Below are 18,632 nucleotides of genomic sequence, written 5' to 3'. Positions count from 1 at the left end.
TCTGTTTCAGCCAAACCAGGACACACAAACAGCACAGCCTCTCACCAGTGGAATCCACACTTTGTAATTAAGTTGCAGATCACTTTTCTTAAAGGATGCACTTTTGAAAACACTTTTTAATTTATGTCTACTCTCATGCTAAACGCACACGGAGAAAACTACAGTCACAAATTCAGTATGGAGGCACAGAAGCAGGCTATAAAACAAGAATATCTGAGTGCGTTTAAGACAAACTAACATAACACTTGGACGCAGAGTGGCCGAGAAACAGCAAGCTCCTGCCCTTCTGCTTGATGGCATAACAAGGAAGGGGCAGCAGAAATCTGCGCTGGGTTAGACAGCTGCACACTGTCAGTGCCAGACAGCGGCAGTGCCTCTACAAATGCCCAGCAGGACCCAACGGTGGGTGATGCAGCACCGCTGGCCATGCACATGTGCCAGAGCATCAAGAGAAATTCTGTGTTTTCTGACTGCTCCGTCAGAGCTCCACTGAGGGGTAAATGCTTGCTTATGGCTCCTCACCAAGACAGTTTGCTATCCTTTGCAGAGATCACCAGATCCCAAGGAATGCTTCACATGCTTCCGGATACCGAAATCCCTGGCACAAGCACAGAAGACTTGCCTTCTGTACAAGTTAAGGCCTGCTGTGTTAAGAGTCAAAAAAACCCACTGAGCTCCTGGATCAACGATTTGCAGACCTCATGCAGAAGATATTAGAGTCCCACCTACCTACCTGATCATTTCAGACACGCATTCCCACAGGATCCCATCAGACAGGATGTGCAGAGATGGCGTATTTTCTTCCATTATAGTTATGTTACAACCCCAAATAACATGTGTAAACCAGTAAGAGCAGTCTCCCAGCTCAGATAGAATTACGGGTTTGCTAAATAACTATACAACACAGCTACATCAGCAGTTTTGCAGCTAAACACAAACGACAAGCTTAGGCCAGCTTAGCATTTTAGATGTGCCAACATGTCTTTACTCAGTTCGGCTATATGCACAGTTTCCTGTATGCTCTGCCTGCAGCTAGCATAGCCTATCAGAGTCATTAAAGCCTAGAAAAAGTTCTCAAAAGTATCAAAATCCAAACCCACCCCTTGTACCACCAATAACAGTGCTGATCTCTTGTTACCTGTTGAAGAGATGTACTTGGTGTCATGAACGCATCTGGAGTCATCAGCTTAGGTTTGGCATCATTTGAGAGAGAAAGGAAGTCTGCTGGTACAGGCAGATCGGCAATACGCCGCAGGTCTGTTTGAGAGCCATGCACCGATCCTTTTTCAGATCCCAGCCCTTCTGTGCTTAGATCAGCCATGTGATCTGGAAAGGCTTGCAAGGGAGAAATACAAATCAATTTACAAGAACTTCTCCCAAAAGCTATAGCTTTAATTCCACAAAGTATGAACTTATGCCATTTCCAGCTATACTTGATTCCAAAAAGAACAAGCAAGAACCCTGCAATATCCCAGTCAAAGCTTAGGGCAAAGCAAATCCTGTGTTACGCTTACTCTTTGTATGCTAAAGAGTGGACTTTATCAGGCTTTGGTAATAAGAGATCCAAGCTTCCTTTCTTCCCTAAATCCAAGGCCAGTTTAACAACCACATCCCAGAATCGTGAATGAACTGAAAGGGTACACCACACACAGCCCAGTCCCGTCTACTCCCAAAGCTCTGGTGTCACTCCAATCTCTTCCACCTACCAAGAGACAAACGTCAAGTTTCTGGCACAAGTGCCAAATCACCAAGCAAGGTGAAGGAAGCATGCACAAAGCATTAGCGCTTCTAGCCTAATGTGTCCCCATGCTCCATAGTCACACTGGGGTCTAATCAAGTGGCCTGCTTCACAGCTAGTCTATATTCAGAACACTTTATGCAATGACACCACTCTATTACAAAGAGGCACCCAAAGTTGCCCTCCTGCTGCCCTGTGCAACAACCTTTAAAGGCTCACCAACACTGAAGATTGATTTAACACAAATGCTCACCAAATTCTTCATGAGAGCCATGGGAAGGCATGGATGCACTCATGTCAGGGCTATGAAGAGGCTGGAATCTAATCTGCACATCCTGTAGGGCCCTGAAAAACACAGAGGCATCTCTGATTAGTTTATGAATCACCAAGAGAAGTCTAAGGCTTAGAACATTTCTCTTCATGGAACCAATTCCCTTAGAATACACTTTAGTGTTTTCTGTCTGTGACAGAAGCAGCAGAAGCTGATTCTCCTTCAGCTGCGTCACCCAGTTCTGGCACCCAGGGTATTCGATAGATGTTTCCCAGCACTTACGCACGAGCACAACTCTTAAGTCTCTGCGTACTCATGGCAACAAAAACATTAGCTTGCCATGGTGCCATTAGCACCATGCAGGGCTACTTCCTGGTAAGGCCATACCGAACACACCACAGTTAGAAGTTTCTATGGGTCCAAGTAGGTTTTGTTATGAGCAAAAGGAATTGGTTAAGCTACACTTCTACAGGTCAGTGCAGGATTAGGACAACCACAGACAGCTGCCCATGGTCGCTACTACACATACTCACCTGGTGTGCACGCAGAAGAGTTTTATCAGCACGCCTGCTGCTGATTCCACAGCCCCAGCTCCCTGAGCACCTTCTGGAAGGGAGACAAAAGTAAAACATGAAGTTGGATGGAAACTGCAGACAAAGCACTAGAAAAACATCACAGGAGACGAACCAGCAGCAGAGAGCCAGCACGATACAGCTTCGTCACTTCTCCACTTCAGAGGTGGATTCACCTTGTTAAGGGAAAGTATATCCTACACTCCCTTTACTTTTCAATGCAAGAGCAATCAAATTTGCTCTAATGCAGCCAAATAAGCCTCAAGGAAGAAGAGAGAGAAAAAAAAAAAAAAGATACCTCACCAGGTAAAGAGGAGGAAGCTAAGGTCTGGAACTGCCAGCGGTTTGTTCTGGCTGTTGAAATGACTGGTTGGATATATTTTAAGAGATGCACACTAGCTTATATTATACAGAAGTTCAGACTAGGGTTCAACCATCCTTCCTGGCTGTAAACAACTGTAGTTATGAAGAGCTCTGCAATAACTTCCCCTCAGCCAGTACTGACAACATTCACTCAACACCTGTATCAGTCTCACTGCTAAGAAAGCTAAGGAGGCCAAGTAGAAAACATAAATCTAACTCCCCATAAAAAAAAAAATCATTCAATTGGCATTCCTATGCAAATTCTCCTAATCATGTGAGCACCAATCAGGGACCTGAAGTTTCAGTACCAGTCTGCTCCTGACTTGCTACATGTATCAATTATTTTTACTTCTGCATTTCAGAGCAATATGCCACAAATATTGTCAACAACATGCATTAACTATTACGTACAATAATAGGCACAGGGAAGCACATCACACAGCTGTATTGATAGTCCAGGAATCTTTCTAACAGGAAATACGGTGATGTTACTCAAAGCATCTTTCCAAATTTTACTAATGGAAAGGTAGGAGATCAAGAGCAAGCCAAGAGTTGAAGAGAGGCAGCAATCGAGGAACGCCTGCACGGAACAGTTCTCCACAGGATACACTATCATATTCATTGTAGTAACAGTCAGAAGAACCAGAGCAGGTACAGAAGTGTCATGTTTGGGGCCTGCAACATGCAACTAGGTGAAGCCATAGGTGACCTGATCTGCCACTAGCAATAGTCCTGCTTCAAGCAGTAGGTTGGATCAGAGACCTCCAGAAGTCCCTTGTAACCACCTCTACTGTGTTTCCCTGAAGTACTGTAGCCGCACAGGATGTATTTCGTACAGACTAAGAGAAGAAGAATCATAGAATCGCTTAGGTTGGAAAAGGCCTTTAGTAAGATCACCAAGTCCAACTGTTAACCTAGCACTGCCAAGCCCACCACTAAACCACATCCCTAAGCATCATGTCTACACGCCTTTTAAATACCTCCAGGGATGGTGGCTCAACCACTTCCCTGGGCAGCCTGTTCCAACACTTGATAACCTTTTTGGTGAAGAAATTTTTCATAACAGCCAATCTAAACCTCCCCTGGTGCAACTTGAGGTCATTTCCTCTTGTCCTATTGCTTGTCACTTGGGAGAAGAGACCAGCTTTTCATGAGAAAGCCAGAACCAGCCAAGAAAGAAATCCTGATCTCACAGGAACCAAATTCTCTTCGTCACCTACCTACACTCAAGCTGTCATTTTCCTCTTCTGCTGGGAGCACTTCGGTGTGTCTTAACCGACAGCGGCTCACTGCCTGGATGCCAAAGCTTAGGACCGGGTGGGTAAGGAGGAACTCTGAGATGGAGCTGAAGTAAGCTTTGCCCTCCTCTTGGTTCTGCATCAGCTCCATCACATACAAGACCTGGAAGAATCAGAAACAGTAAGTCATTGGGTTTTCAGCGCAGACGACGCGTGCATGCATGTGGACTGCACAGCCTAGCACCTGAACTAGATTTGGAACAATGGGAATAACATGAGGAACAAAGCCTGGGCCATTTAAATTTGAAAGAGAAAACCCAAGGGAATTAAGCACGCTCCTATCTGAGTCAATGTTGATCACAAACCCCACCCTATTGTGCCAGACACAGGTGTCCCCAAAGAGCTTTGCTTTAGGGTGGAAAATAATCCTTAAGGCTCCTCAGGATTAACCAGCTGAACTGTTACCATTTGTCATCTTATGGTGAAATAGCTGAGGCCACCCTCTGAATTTTTAGCTATTAATGTGGAAATCCAAGACCTAGGCAGCAGAACCAGTCACATAGAAGGCCATTTCTCCTTCTGTCACCATTACCCGCACAGCCAGCAGTAAAATGAACCACCTACTTTTCTCTGCACATCGCTCAGTATCAGATATTCAGCAGAGAGATCCAAGCAGACTTTCAGGCTGGGAAGAATACTCATGGAGCTGAAGATGTCAGGAGAAAAGCTAGATCCACAAATAAGAGGGAGGGGGATGTTCAGAAAGCAAGGTAGATTAGCACAGCCAGAACAACTGCTATGAAACTGCACTAGTTTATAAAAAAAATTAAGGCATTTACAGCCTTATTACAGTGCAACCACCCACTAGAACAAAAGTATCATTGCAGAAATCAGAGCTGACTTCAGCTAAGAGACCAGCAGGGAGATCACACAAGATCTAGTTATGAATTCTGAACATTTAAACGAAAGATGATAGTTTGTCATTACTTCACATGTTCCACATTCATAGTAGGACAAGAGCCAATGCTACAGATTTAAAAACAAAAATCCACCAAAGCAAAATAACCCTTCTATAGGTTTTGGACTTTCTGTAGTATGAGGTAGAAAAAGCAGCACTCAGCTGTATGCTACATTCTTCTCACTTTAAGAGGGCAATTCAGAAGTGACCTTAAGCATGTATGTGATCAGAAAGGCCGTAATTCACCATCAGAAAAATAAAATCAGGGAACATAAGCTGAGTGAAGGGATGGACTAAAGCAGATTTTGAACTTCTGGACCTATATGGCTCAGCAAATAAGGCTTGTATAATTGCTTAAGCTCTGTCAACATAGCAGCTTCTGATTATTTAAATCAGAAAAAGCAATAATAGCAAGAGATCCTAGATTGGTTATTGAATATCTAGTGCTTTTACAGAAGGAAGCACTCACGGTGTGCAATTTTGGAATGCCTCTCCTCACGCTACAGGTATGTCTATGCTCTACAGAACACAGCAAAGACAACAGGTCTTGCTAACACCAAGGAGACTGTATAAAAGGATCAACCATCCCGGCCTTGCCAACGCTTGATCTGACAGTCTGCCACAGCCCTGACAGCTTTCAACAGATAGATCAGATTGGCAAGGGAGAAGGCTCTAAATGGGGCTAGAGCTGACTCCACTGGAGATCAAGGATCACTTTTTGCAAAGTACATATATCTGGAAATTGAGAGCTTTCTTAGAATCCACTGCTCCAAGTAAATCCAGCTCTTCAGGGGAGCTGGCATACCAACACCTACCGGACAGTTTGCAGACAGGTCCAAGATACAGTGCACCACATCTTCAGTTCTCTGTTCTGATCTGCTCCTGTGATGAGAAACCTCCAGAAGGGCACCCTGCAGGCACAACAGAATTAAGTTCTCTTAAAGAAGACCTGGTCCTTCCCATAAGCGCATTTCACCGAAAAGTTCCTCACAAGCTGCCCATAGCCGATTTTGCCTAACCGTGTCTTAAAGTTCCCAGAAAATTTCTGCTTCTGAGGCAGATTAGAAACCACTATAACTCTCAAGAACCTTAAGGCCACAACTGACTGAAAGAACAAAAATAAGACAAAAAAAAAAGCTATTTTTTAATCAACTGCAGTAGAAATTTGGAGGATAACAGACCAGTTAAAACTGACCATAACACAAACCTGAAAGGACTCATCAATTTAGAATTTTAATTGCTTTCATGGAATTGACACTAGGATTAAGGTCACTTTAGGTTGTGCTTCAGAGTCTTATTTATTTCTCCATCACTAGAAAACTGACTACAAAGAGGACAGGACTTGCTCCTGCCACAAAGCTAAATTTTTCACAAGTACAATGCAGTTACAAGGAACTCTCCAAAGCCAGAGTTAGAAGACACTACCAAACTTTGATACTCCACATACAGGACTGAGGACTTACTCTGGGTCTTGCTTTTTATGGTTGTCACAAAAGAGCAGGCAGGAAAGAGGCCTACCATCATGGGGTTTCCACTCATGAAGACACCTAGGAAAGAATCAGAGAAAACATCCAAATGTGCAGGGAATGGTAAACAAGGAAGATAAGAGGTGGGCGCTGAACACATTACTCCTTGTCCAAAGACAGCATTAAGTCAGCAGCCACCAAGTGTCATCAACTTGCAGCTGTTTACAGGCTTATATAAAATGCATAGATTGTGAGCATTAAATAAATAAATAAAAATCACATGTTGTCATTTGGTTTGGTGTCTTAACAAAGGTATAATACATAAAAGAAGTCAACATTGAGAGGAACAGCTCAGAGAAGCTTTCTGCATTTACAGGGACAGGGCAAAAGAGTTTGACTACAACCTGTGCAAAGCACAGAACTCCTGTTTCCAGACAATTTGCCTTTTCCATAAGTTCACCAAACCTTGTGTGGTATTCAGTGATACAACTCTTCGGCAACAAATTACTTTACATTCCCCCTATATCTTTGTAATGTCCTGAGAATGACTATCGCAGGTGATTCTGTAACAAGAAAATTCTCACAGAGAAAATGCTGCTCTCTGTTCCAAGATCCTTCATTTTCTAATTCTCTAGTTACCTTGGCTCATCTTGCCCCTCAATATAGATCTGCCAGAACTTGACAAAACCATCATGGCTTGCTGTGGCCAACACAGTTCCATCTGGAGAAAGTGCTCCCTCACTGAGGCACTACAGAGGGGGGAAAGACACAGAAAAGTAATTTTATAGCTTTTTTTATTTCACAGGAAGAAAAGAGTACTTTCTTCAAACAGGAGTTTGACTAACAGTCTAATAGCACAGGAGGTCAGAGTGATTTCTGACAGACACGTCACCAGGCAGCTTAACCCTTCACAGAAGAATTGACAGGACTTTTTTTTTTTGGCAATAATAAACAACCACCTTTTCCAGACAGCAAATTTAAGTACAATGGATTGTGCTGCTACTGTTCCCACTGTTAATCATGTTATGAACAGAGCTCAGTTTTTTTGGCATCTCCTGGCTTTTCACAATCATTATTGTTTCATCTAAGTGACACAATTACTTTGTCATCATCCCGTTCAAGAAGTGAAACTGGACTCTTTCGAGTTGTTTCTTTCATCTTCAAAATACCACCTACTGGATACTCAGCTGCAGTCCTGGTCGACTGTATTGACAGATATAACTATACTCATTAGGGAAACCATAGAAGAATAAAGATGACATTGGGCTTAATTTTTCCCCTTCTCATCCAGCACTAAACCACAGCAGTGTTAAGCACTCCATTTACCAGGAGATATAACAAAATAGTTGAAATACAGCCCAGGTTGTCAAACAGATCCTTAGAAATACAAGTGAGTTTTTTCAAGAGCCATTTCCAAAGCAAATGACTACACATTCACCTTGGCTCTTTAAACAAAGGCTGCTTAGCAATAGTGCGTACATAGCCAGTAGGTTGTGGGTGATAGTGTGGACGGGTAGGAAATTGGGCTTTTTTACAGCCAGCTGTCCTAAGAACTGCAGCTCTGAGACACTATTACCCAAAGAAAACCTAAGTGATCCGTAGCAATCACCTACGGGATGGCAGTAAAGAAAACTAAATATGTTTATACCGTGCTGTGGCCTTTCACTACGATGAAGCCTTCTTTGATGCTAGGCACTTCCACTGGCCAGGAGCTGTTGTTCGTTCGGATAATGTCCAAATCCCACACCTCTGCCTGGAAAACAAATATGTAGGCATGCAGGTTTATTTCAACAACTACTGGTCTGATCCAGTGGAGAATTTCTTATATCCTTATCTTATATCCTGACATACCAGCCCAATCGCCGGTAGGAGACATAAACCTTCCCATTTCCAGCCAACTTGACCATTAGACGCTTTCCTGCCACCCAGCCATACAGAAGTAGAGGGAACTGCTCTTGGCAGTTGTAAGCTGCTGCTCACCAAGCCCTCTCCTCTCGGTACTGGCTCAGCCTGAACAGACGAGGGATGCCTCTGGTCCTTGTTTCTAGTGGTCCTTGCTACTTGATGGTGAGCAGAAGTTATCACTTTCCATCCTCCTGAGGCCCAGAGAAAGATCCGTATGACCTCTCCTCGGCAGAGGAATCCCATATATCATATTATGGGAGGATCCCCAACATGGACTAAATAGGAACCTTTACAACTCTAACCGTATCAGCTCTTTCCTTCATCAGATTCTCTCCCTCTAATGATAATAAGGAACAATGTTTCAAAAGTAGGGTTTCCTTACCCTGTCCTCATGCAACAACGCCAACGTCTGACTTCCCTCTTCACCACTCTCCTCATTATCATCCGGGATGAAAGGGCACCAGATGATTCTTCGAGAGGTGTTCAACGGGGTATTGTCAGGTCGCTTGATGTTAACCAAGATCTCCTCTCTGATCACCATGGTTAAGAAATGTAACATTCTGCCTGTGTTACTAATGCTTAGCAATAACCTATTCAGGCTTGGTCCTCTGTTAGATACTATTAAACCTCGGGATTTTTTGGATCATTGTGATTCAAAAAGAAATCAGGTAAAAGGATTCTGCTAAGAAAGCAGACAAGTTAGCGTTTCTTCACTGGCAGAAGAGGTTAAGCTTACAACAGTTAATAGATTCTCATAATTTCCTCTTGCAGGTTGCAGAGAGGAACAGGATAAGCCCAACAGGGGCACACAGTCACATCTGAATGTGCAATCCACGTGACTGCTGATGGACAGGTTAAATGCTTTCAGGTAGCATTGCAACACTACCACAGAAAGACAGAAAAGCTACCACATCGCCCCAGGCTGAGCACTCTAGTCCACCTCTACAAATCAGACCTTAAACAACTACAACCACCTCTGCTCCAGTTGCTTTTGAAATGATGGTATACAATTAAAATTAAGAAGCCACAGCCTAAGACGACATATCCCATGGACTGACATGCTTCCCAAAAGTACTGAGCAGTCAGTCCTGGCAATTAAAAGGAAAAGATCTAGGGCAATTAATCAAACACTGAAAATAAATTTCAGGACCAAAAGAAGACGACAGATTTGGAAAGAAGACAGGGAGTAGGAGGGAAGTATTGCATCCTCTTCCCCAGAAAAATAACTGAGGAAAAGAGCTAGAACCAGGCCAATGTGAGTAAAAAAACTGTCACAAGGTTGAGGTGACACCGTCCATATGTAAGGCCAGCTAGTGCAGACTGACACTTCTCACTGCCTACCTCTGCCTGGACCAGAAGGACCACTGTCACTCCTAGAATTTCAAGTTACACGCAATTTCAAGTAACAATTGTGCTGAATACAGGCACAAGTTGATTGATTTGATATCCAGGAAGGGACAGAACTTTCAACCTTCCTCCTGCAAGCTGCTATTCTGGAAAGGCTACAAAGTAAGTTGCAATTTTGAGGTTGCATTCACATCTAACCACTACAGAAAGGCTGATGTGAGGTGTATTTTGACAAGATACTGGATTTTTTCTTTATTCATGGCCAGGCGCCAGACAAAAAGGTTGCCAGCCTCATCCAGGCACGCCAGCTGGTTGGAGTTGAGATGAGCAAAAGCCAGGTCTGCCACGCCACCTGTGAATCCTTTCAGCAAGGTCCGCTCAGCAGTGCTGACGCTCAACACTCGCACCATAGCGGAGCCATTACTCGCAGCTGCAGAAAACAGAGGGATAAGTCACCATTTATCTGTGTGGTTTCCCCAGAGGACTGCCTTTGTTTCCAGCTATCAGCATTTCCAGCACCCATCCTGCCATCAGCTATCACTGGCAGCACTCTGAAAACCCGTATCAATAGGGACCATGTTACCAAGCCCTTTCAAGACATGCACAAATATTCACTGCACTTTCCAGCTTTGGTGCAGAAGACCAGAACAGCACCATCAAGAAGGACTTTGCCTGCCTTGCAAGGGGCAGCTTAACTCCCCGCACCTTCTGTTTCTTCAGCACTGCAAATTCTAAGTCGTTCTACTTAAAAAGAAGGCAACAGAAGCTGACTTCTCATAATTCCCAGAATTATTCTCATGAAAGACACCTTCATTAAAGGCAAGGCCCAAATCTTTATCCCGAGTTCATGATAAAGCTACCAAACTTCCAAGGCTGACCTCCATCGACAGTGAATTAATTTTAAGTGCAATTTCATTTTCAGTAACTGGAGAAGAGGAGTCACTGAGATGCAGGTAGCTCAAATACATGTTCTCTAAGGAGAATATAAAAAGCATAAACATTTGCCTGGCAAAAAGCACTGCTTTTTGGCTTGCATGACTGAAAAGAACATGCTTTAGACCATGCATAAACCAAGCAAAGCTTCCAGCTTCCCCATTTCAGACAAATATCACTATAATGCAGGCAGTCTTATAGAGACCATACTGCTTCCACTTCTTGATGCCCAAGCCAGCCCTAGCAGGCCACAACACGCATGCTTTCCATAGGGTTACTGCACTCAAGCTTTAACACTTTAAAAAAAAAAGGGTGAGACACCCTAAAGCTGCTCTAAAATAACCTCAGCTAGGAAAAAACACAGAAGCAGTAGCAGATTTCATAAAAGGCCAGACAAACTGATGGGTGAAGAAAGGGAAGGGTTGATGGAGCCCCAAACACTGTGTGCTTAAATGAGAGTAGAAAGAGACGTTACAAATGACTAAGCGTTCATTTGTTTCACACATGTTGTGAAACAATCTTTCCCTTCCTACTGCAAAATACACTGCATCTGCATTGCTCTTCGGCTCCTCTAAATTTAGCCTTAAACTCAACTCTAAAATTATGCAAGCAAATCCTTCACAAACATTTATCTGCTCAAATTACCACGGGGCTGTTTCTGTGCTGAGCTACAGAGAAGCTAGTTTGCTGCAGAAATATTTAATTAGGGGAGTAATCTGAACATCAGCTTACTGTCCAGTGAAACTAATGCAGTCCTTTGACTTTTCCTCCCACCCCACTGAGTCCTTCTCTCTCTTTTATTTCTAACTTCAGAAAAGCTTGCTTTCTTAGTGGAAGCTCTCCTATATGACCAACTCTTCTCTCCCTGTAGCTCCAGCTTCACTCATATTCCCACCACAACAGCACCCTGATCTGTGTATTGCAAGATGTGTTTCAAATATCGGCAGTTACTTGCTTCTGATGCAAACTTTGCCTCTTTTAGAGAGACACAGAGCAAAACAATACAAGTCACATCCAAGACAGGAAGGTTTCTCACCTCTAATGGCATAAGCCAGGTAAGAGTTTGAAACAGCTATCAGATTGCCATAATAGTATTTCTGCTCCCAGTCATATCTAGCAACAGGTTGTATTTTCACCTGCTCAGGAGAAAGAAAACAAAACATGAGAAATGCCTGGAATTAACTTTGTCCTGGAATAAACCTGCCAAATACACAATTTCCTCTAGGGAAGACCTGTAATGCTTAACAGAAAACTGTTAGAAGCAACAGTTTTTAAGAAGAATTGCACATTGAATGCCTGGTAGCAGAGTCCTAAACATTCAGTGTTCTGGAGGCTGGTGAACATTTCCTTCCATTGCAAGAAGGAATGCAACTCACCAAATTTGTCATGCTGCAGAACAACACTCTACCCTGCAACCACAGCAAAGCAGCCTTTACCTCTTTATTAGCACTGTGTCTGGATTCCCAGTTCTTGGAAACGTTTTTGAAATATAGAAACACATTTGCCGCATGGGCACTTGCTTTTTAGTTTCAATACCATTTTCCAAGAAACTGAGTGTCCTGGTCTTATTGGATAAGCATTGCCTCTGTGAGCAAAGAATTAAGAAATACTATGGAAATTATGGCAGCAATCCTCCCTTTCATTTTTATCTTCAGTATTATCTATAAAAACAATGATAACATGGTACAGTATTCACTTACTATCTCGGTGGTCCCTTAATTCGCTGCACATTAAGGAACAAAATGATATAACATGGAAAAGTGCCGAGAAGATCAAGACCAGAGTTCTCTCTCCTAACTACTAGCATTTGTTCCGAGCATGTCTCCGTATTCTGCTACAGCACTAGTGCAAATTGTAGCATATTGGTTCTTCTGCATCTCTGATCTGCTGGGTGGAGCCCTCAGCAGGACTGAGGCTAGCAAACTATCAAGAGCAACCCTCCCTCCATAGCGAAGACATTCCAGTGAAGAAACAATCATCAGGAAAAGCTTGTTTGTGAAGGAAGGGCACTTTCCCAGGAACCTACAGCTTAGATCATGGACTTATTCCTGAAAATTAGAAGATAACTTGGCCAGACTCTGGAATAACAGTAACAATCAGCTACAAGATATCGCTCCATTTTTTTCCCCCCTTGTTAAGCTCTTTGACAAACTTCTATCTAATTACAAGCTCCTATAACCCAGGAAAGATGACAGTAATTTCTGTTTAAAATATTCAAGCATGAGTTGACGTGACTAAAAAAAAAAAAAAAAAAAAAGAGAGAGAGAGAGAGACAGAACTATAGAACTATGCTTTCTGTTGCTCCTTACCTTGTTACTGCCTCTGGCCTTACTGGTGATGCTGGAATCACTGCTTGCCACTATCTCCACATCTTTTGCTGATATCACTATGCAAGTGGAGCTGTCATCACCGGAAAGGCAGCTTTTAAGAAAAACAAAGGGAGGGGTGCATAGAAATCAGACAGGGCTCACAGGAAGATAACAGAGGTCAGATATTTGCTATTCATAATTTTAACAGCAATACAGAAGGAGTATGTGTGCACCTAGGAGGTTCGAGCTGAACAACTGAAAACAGAACCTACTTTCACTTAAGTTTCCCTTTCCCAAGTGTCAGAGGTTCAAGAGCACGAGTTTGTTCAGCTTAAAAACCTCCACTGTATTTGACTTGAGCACAGACCTAAGCTGGTTAAAGTAGCCTTGACTGGTACCCAACATTGGAAGGTGCAAAGAGACCAATGCCAACTAGCTGAGCTTCATCAACAACACTGCACGCTGCTCATGATTCTCATGGCATCCTCTCTCAAAACTATGACCAGAGAACCCAAACAAAAGCTATTTACACAAGCTCTAACGTTAAGAGTCAGCACATGAAGCCAAGTATTACACTAATTAGACTGATGTGGATTTGTACCATTACTCCCATGGCAAATCCAAAGTATTCTATATGCGTATGTTCTCTTGCATGTAAGCAGTAAAAGCACACATACATGCACAACTAAGCAGAGAGGTAGAAATCTAACTCAGGATCATTTGTCCTGTTTTAAGTTATGTGGAGAGAAATACTTTGACAAGTGCAAGGTCTACCGTACTGCAAACTGATATAAGTTACCCCTCAGGTAACTTGAGTCCCTGAAGGAGTCCAGCTGAGAATGCTAAGTTTCACCCACAACCCTGACTTGCAATGTCTGCCATGCGACCAGTCCTGTTCCCCTTCTTTCTAAACAGCTCTGCCAATATTCTTCAGTTCCTGAGCAGCAAGGCTCACAAAAGCTACAAAAGCTCTGACCAACAGCACCGACTCACAACTGTCATCTGAACTCAACATAAAACTCATTGTCAGATTCCCAGCCTGCTTGTCCAGGCTCACCACAACTAATTCTTCATCGTTCTGTATTCACTCTCAGCTTTTCTTCAACAACACTTACATGACTTGTTTCTCCTGCAGGGCTCCCAGAGAAATGCTGCGATGCACTGGCTTAGCCAAAGAAGGTCCGTCTCCGGCCACAATGGGATCAGGCACCAGCAGTCCATTCAGGTCTCCGTTATAAGAATTTGACGGTCTCTGGTTCTCATTCACCGAACCTAGGGAAAAACATGACCAACTGTGCAAAATATCAATCTAAAAGAAATAGCACTGCGTGAAATACACTACATTCAGATGGTTTTTTTGTCAGGTTCTGCTGGTCTTATCAGATAGAATATGCTGAATTGGCTGGGAAAAGTACTCTTCTTCAAAAAAGATGTGTGAAAGACCTCCCATGTAACAAACTTATCTCCACACAAACAAGTGAAGTCGTAGCTCTTTTCTTACACAAACAATCGCAGCAGACCAGAAAAACACCAAAGAACAGGTACAAGGAACTTACCAGGTTCAAGAAGCAAATAGTTTTGCATCAGAAAGACTAACCTGGTAATTCAGATTTACTGAATCAAGTGCCAGACCAAAGGGTTCTTGAAAGGTCATTTCTAACCCTCATGTCTGCAGAGAGATCTCTGAAGTCCAGCTATGCAGTGGTTAGCTGCAACATTTGGGGTCGGCTAGACATCATACATTTGTTATATTCCAAAACTGGCTTCTAACTGCAAGACCTGACCTCAGAGTCCAGGTGTTCGAGTAACTTAGCTATGAAACCATGCAGCTGTGCCTACGGGATTCCCATATTTTTCCCTTGGTCAACGAGTCACATAGCAGTTTACAGCACTCAAGTTTTGTGTAAAGCAACCATTTCTTCAGAGTTTCAGCTGTGCTTTGAAGAATGCATGTGCCCTGACTTCATATATTTGGCCTAGCACAAGTAGGCTGGTGGCCTCCATGCCTTCTGAAGGCTTTTAGAAGGGGACAGATATAACAGGGGATGAGAGAGACTCTTCTCTCTATTTCACTAACTTCACTAACCTAAATAGTTGACGATCCCCACTGGAGAGCAAGCCCGCTCCATCTGCACTTACACATCAGTACACCAAAGTCAAAGCCTTCTTTCTCAGCAAAATCCTCGCTTGAAATTTTCAGTAGTTTTGAAAACTGAAATTTCGTATACTGTTGCCAGGTAACAACTGCTGCTGAGCTCTTGCAAAATGGCTGCTCCCAGGACCAGAAGCTCCACTGCTACTGGCACACGTAACAAACCTAAACCTAACTGTGGGCAAGAGGCATGTCTCTTGAAAGTAAGGCAAGGTTTCAGTTACCGAATAGGCTTTAAATATCAGGATGAGCGCTGCTGCCTACAAAAATAACTGCAACTATTATTCATTTGCCAGAAGAATATTTAAAACTTGCCCGTTTATGGACAGAGTCATTAAATCAGCAACTATGCTATGGGCACAAAAAGCCTGTGCAGCGACAGGGTACCCCGATGCAGAGACCATTTAGGTGCTCACCTCAGTTTAGCTGCACTGCATGAAGAAAACAGCTTCAGCACTCACACAGCACAAGGAAACTTCAGGCCAGGGAATGTGATCCTGTAACCACCCAACGCATTTGTTCTGGGTTTGCTGTTGCAAGAATTAAGATGCGCCCCTTATTCCTACAGCATATGCGTGCTTGTTCAGTTGCAGCTACTTCTATTGACTGCAATTTACCCTTTGTGACCAAAAAGCAGGAAAATACTCACTACAGAAAAAAGTATCCAGGCTGCCAGAGAAAGACAATACATTCTTTGCTCTATTTGCAGCAAAAGGAATGCCTCATGTAAGTATCTCTGCTCTTTTACAGACAGCAGGACACTGATGTTTGCTCCATGGCAAAGGGAAGGAGGAAACACTTCCCAGAGGCTGATGGGCACAACAATAGTACATCAAAGTTCAGGAAGGGGCTTAGCCCATCACTCTGTCATAGTGGGAGCCAGACAAGCACAGGTGCTGCCTGCACACAATCCTGAAGGCATAAAAGAAGGGAAGAGGCTCAGTGTCTAGTAGGTACACGAACAAAACCAAAACATTAACCTAGACTGGTAGATCTAGGCCTTCAAAAGGAAAGAAGTGTGGTTGTATTCATTACCTTTTCAAAGACCAAGAACGCAGGAACAATCAGAGCTGAGATACCGAACTCTTCCTGCTCCCACCATCACTGGCACCAGGGGATGCTACTTTGTACTGAACAGAACACTTCCCTCATAAACGTCAGAGTAGGGTGAGCCCCCATAACACCTGGTTATTGGCAGAGATTTCAGCGTGGATTGAAGGATCCTGCCCACAACGCCCACAGGGACTCTCCTCTGTAGCATGCTGGTATTGACGGCCTGCCTACATGCCACAGCAGGGAGGCTCATAGTTTGATCATAAAGATGCCCCCCTTGCCGAGGGCACAGCACAAAAAAAGGGCAAGGGCTACTGAAGCAATGGATGATGTTTGTCAAAACTGGGAGAAAACTGTGTCAAGAGAGACTGCGGTGGTGGATCACTTTTTCATTATCACCAAACCCAGCAGAACTAAAAAAGTATTGTGACAGTTGTAAACTCTTTAGAGCAGGGAGTGTTTCTTGTCACCTGCCTGGACAGCACCCAGAGTAACATAATGCTGCTCATAGCTATGTGTACCTAGTACTGCAAAACTTTCTTCGTAGCAATAACGTTGGAAAGCAGCTACACTAGTCTCTGCTGGGTATTAAAATCTGTAAGCAAAACCCAGGGTGTAACAGAAACTAGAACTAGAGAGGACCTTGACCACAGCAACTTTATGCCAGACAAGACTAGCCCTATACATGCTATTCATGAGGCTGCTTCTATTCTCTTTCAAAAGCCTTGAAGCATCCCCCAGTCTCCGTTTCCTCTGACATCCTTACAGGATTTTCAGAGGCTTTCAGTTAACAAACATGTACTCCTGCTTGCTACCTTATTATGTCCAGTTCTTTCAAGTCTATTTGCTATTACCCAGGCAGTGATTTCTACTGAGAACCACAGGTTCCTTACTGCTTGACTTACTGTCCATTTGCTCCTTTTCCTCTCAACTGCCTTCTCGTACCTTACAGTTGACAGAGAAGGTATAAAGAGAATGAACAGGAAAGAAGAAAAATGAAAAGAAATAAGCCATACTCAGTCAATAACTCCTTTGCTTCAGCTAGCAAGATAAGCTGTTTCGGCAAAAAGTCAAGCCACCTTGAAAGAACAGAAACTCCAACCACTTCCCAACCATGACGCATCCTTTCAGTTCAGAAATTGCCTGTGAAACAAGAGTTCCCCATCCCTGCACTGAGTTCTCCTTTCAGTCTTGCAAGTAGAGAGTGCTGCACTGTGAAGAAAAAAAAAGTATTTTCTTACAAGAATTATAACCCAGGAACATGCAAGTGCTCCAGAAACAAGAAAAACTACTTCAAGTAATGAGAAGTTTCTCTATGGGTAGCAAGACTAATGAAGCTGGCTTCCTGTAGGTTTCCTCCACCACCCCATGTGCCGCTACATCGCTCCCACAACAATCCTGCATCCAACCTCTCATCCTTTTGGCCAAGCAAAAGGCAGCACACACAGCAGTTGCTCTGGAGGTAGCACACTCGTACTGACTCTCAGGACACTCAAAAGTTACGTTACTCCTGCCTTTCCCTCAACAGGAGCACAACACAGTCATAAACTCTGTCCTCTACTCAGAGGCTAAGTTATTTTTGCAAAACATTCATGGTTTCAGTTGCCTTCAGACCATTACCTCATCAGGTCTGACTGAAACACCACGGTAAGTTCAAAAAGCTACGAGGGGGGTTGAGAGAGATGCTAGGCTACAGGGGAGCGGGAAGATGTTTTATACAGCTGACTCCTAAGCCTGCTGCTGTTCACCACTGATCTTTTAACAGGCAGAAGGGAGTCCACTGAACTCTGAGCAGAGAAGTATAATAGCTCAAAACAAAGGTAGAATACTCACAACCATTTTAAGAGATATTTATGACCCCATTTCACATTCAAATAAGAAGGAAAGCAAAAAGTTTCTGAAAAGGATGAAGACGGCACTGATCTCAGAGAGGCCCGACAGCCCCTTCCACTGAGCCCAGCGAGACACCTGGGAAAAGCTCAAAGTACGCTTAATAAAGAAAGGAAATTTGGGTCGAGAAGGCCAGTGCTGTTCGGTTCTCAGCAGCAACACCTCTCAGTTAAAAAGAGCCCAGAGACACGCAGCAGCGAGCTTTGGGTCCAAGCTGCTCCCGCTCTGCTCAGCGACAAAAATCCGCTCCTATAAGCGAGAGTCTTCAAGCTGAGTCGCCGGCTCCTCTCCTCACCCGGCTGGTACACACCTCCCCTCTGGCTCCCGGGCTCTTCGGGGAGAGAGCCAAGCGGCCGCCCTGGGCGGGACACAGCCGGCGGAGGGCGATGCCACCGGCGCTGCGAGAGCAGACGGGCCCAGCCCTGGAGCGCGGCCGT

General features: G+C 43.8%; 1 protein-coding gene across 1 annotated transcript; it reads right to left on the bottom strand.

Moving 5' to 3' along the window:
• Positions 1-238: 238 nt before the first annotated feature.
• On the bottom strand, positions 239-14,372 carry LOC104158588 (enhancer of mRNA-decapping protein 4-like; the record flags this gene model as incomplete). Its single annotated transcript, XM_009696279.1, has 15 exons — positions 239-323; positions 1,139-1,335; positions 1,992-2,083; positions 2,543-2,615; positions 4,165-4,345; positions 4,807-4,909; positions 5,956-6,051; positions 6,604-6,687; positions 7,246-7,355; positions 8,255-8,359; positions 8,894-9,041; positions 10,099-10,288; positions 11,828-11,927; positions 13,101-13,212; positions 14,216-14,372. Coding segments are annotated over 15 exons (1,833 nt in total), but the record flags the coding sequence as incomplete, so codon positions are not given.
• Between the last annotated feature and the right edge of the window lie 4,260 nt (positions 14,373-18,632).

Source organism: Cariama cristata, unplaced genomic scaffold, assembly GCF_000690535.1.
Source record: "Cariama cristata isolate BGI_N322 unplaced genomic scaffold, ASM69053v1 scaffold42972, whole genome shotgun sequence".
In the NCBI taxonomy this organism is placed as follows: domain Eukaryota; kingdom Metazoa; phylum Chordata; class Aves; order Cariamiformes; family Cariamidae; genus Cariama; species Cariama cristata.
The sequence above is the reverse complement of the archived record's forward strand: the minus strand, read 5'-3'. Positions and strand labels throughout refer to the sequence as shown.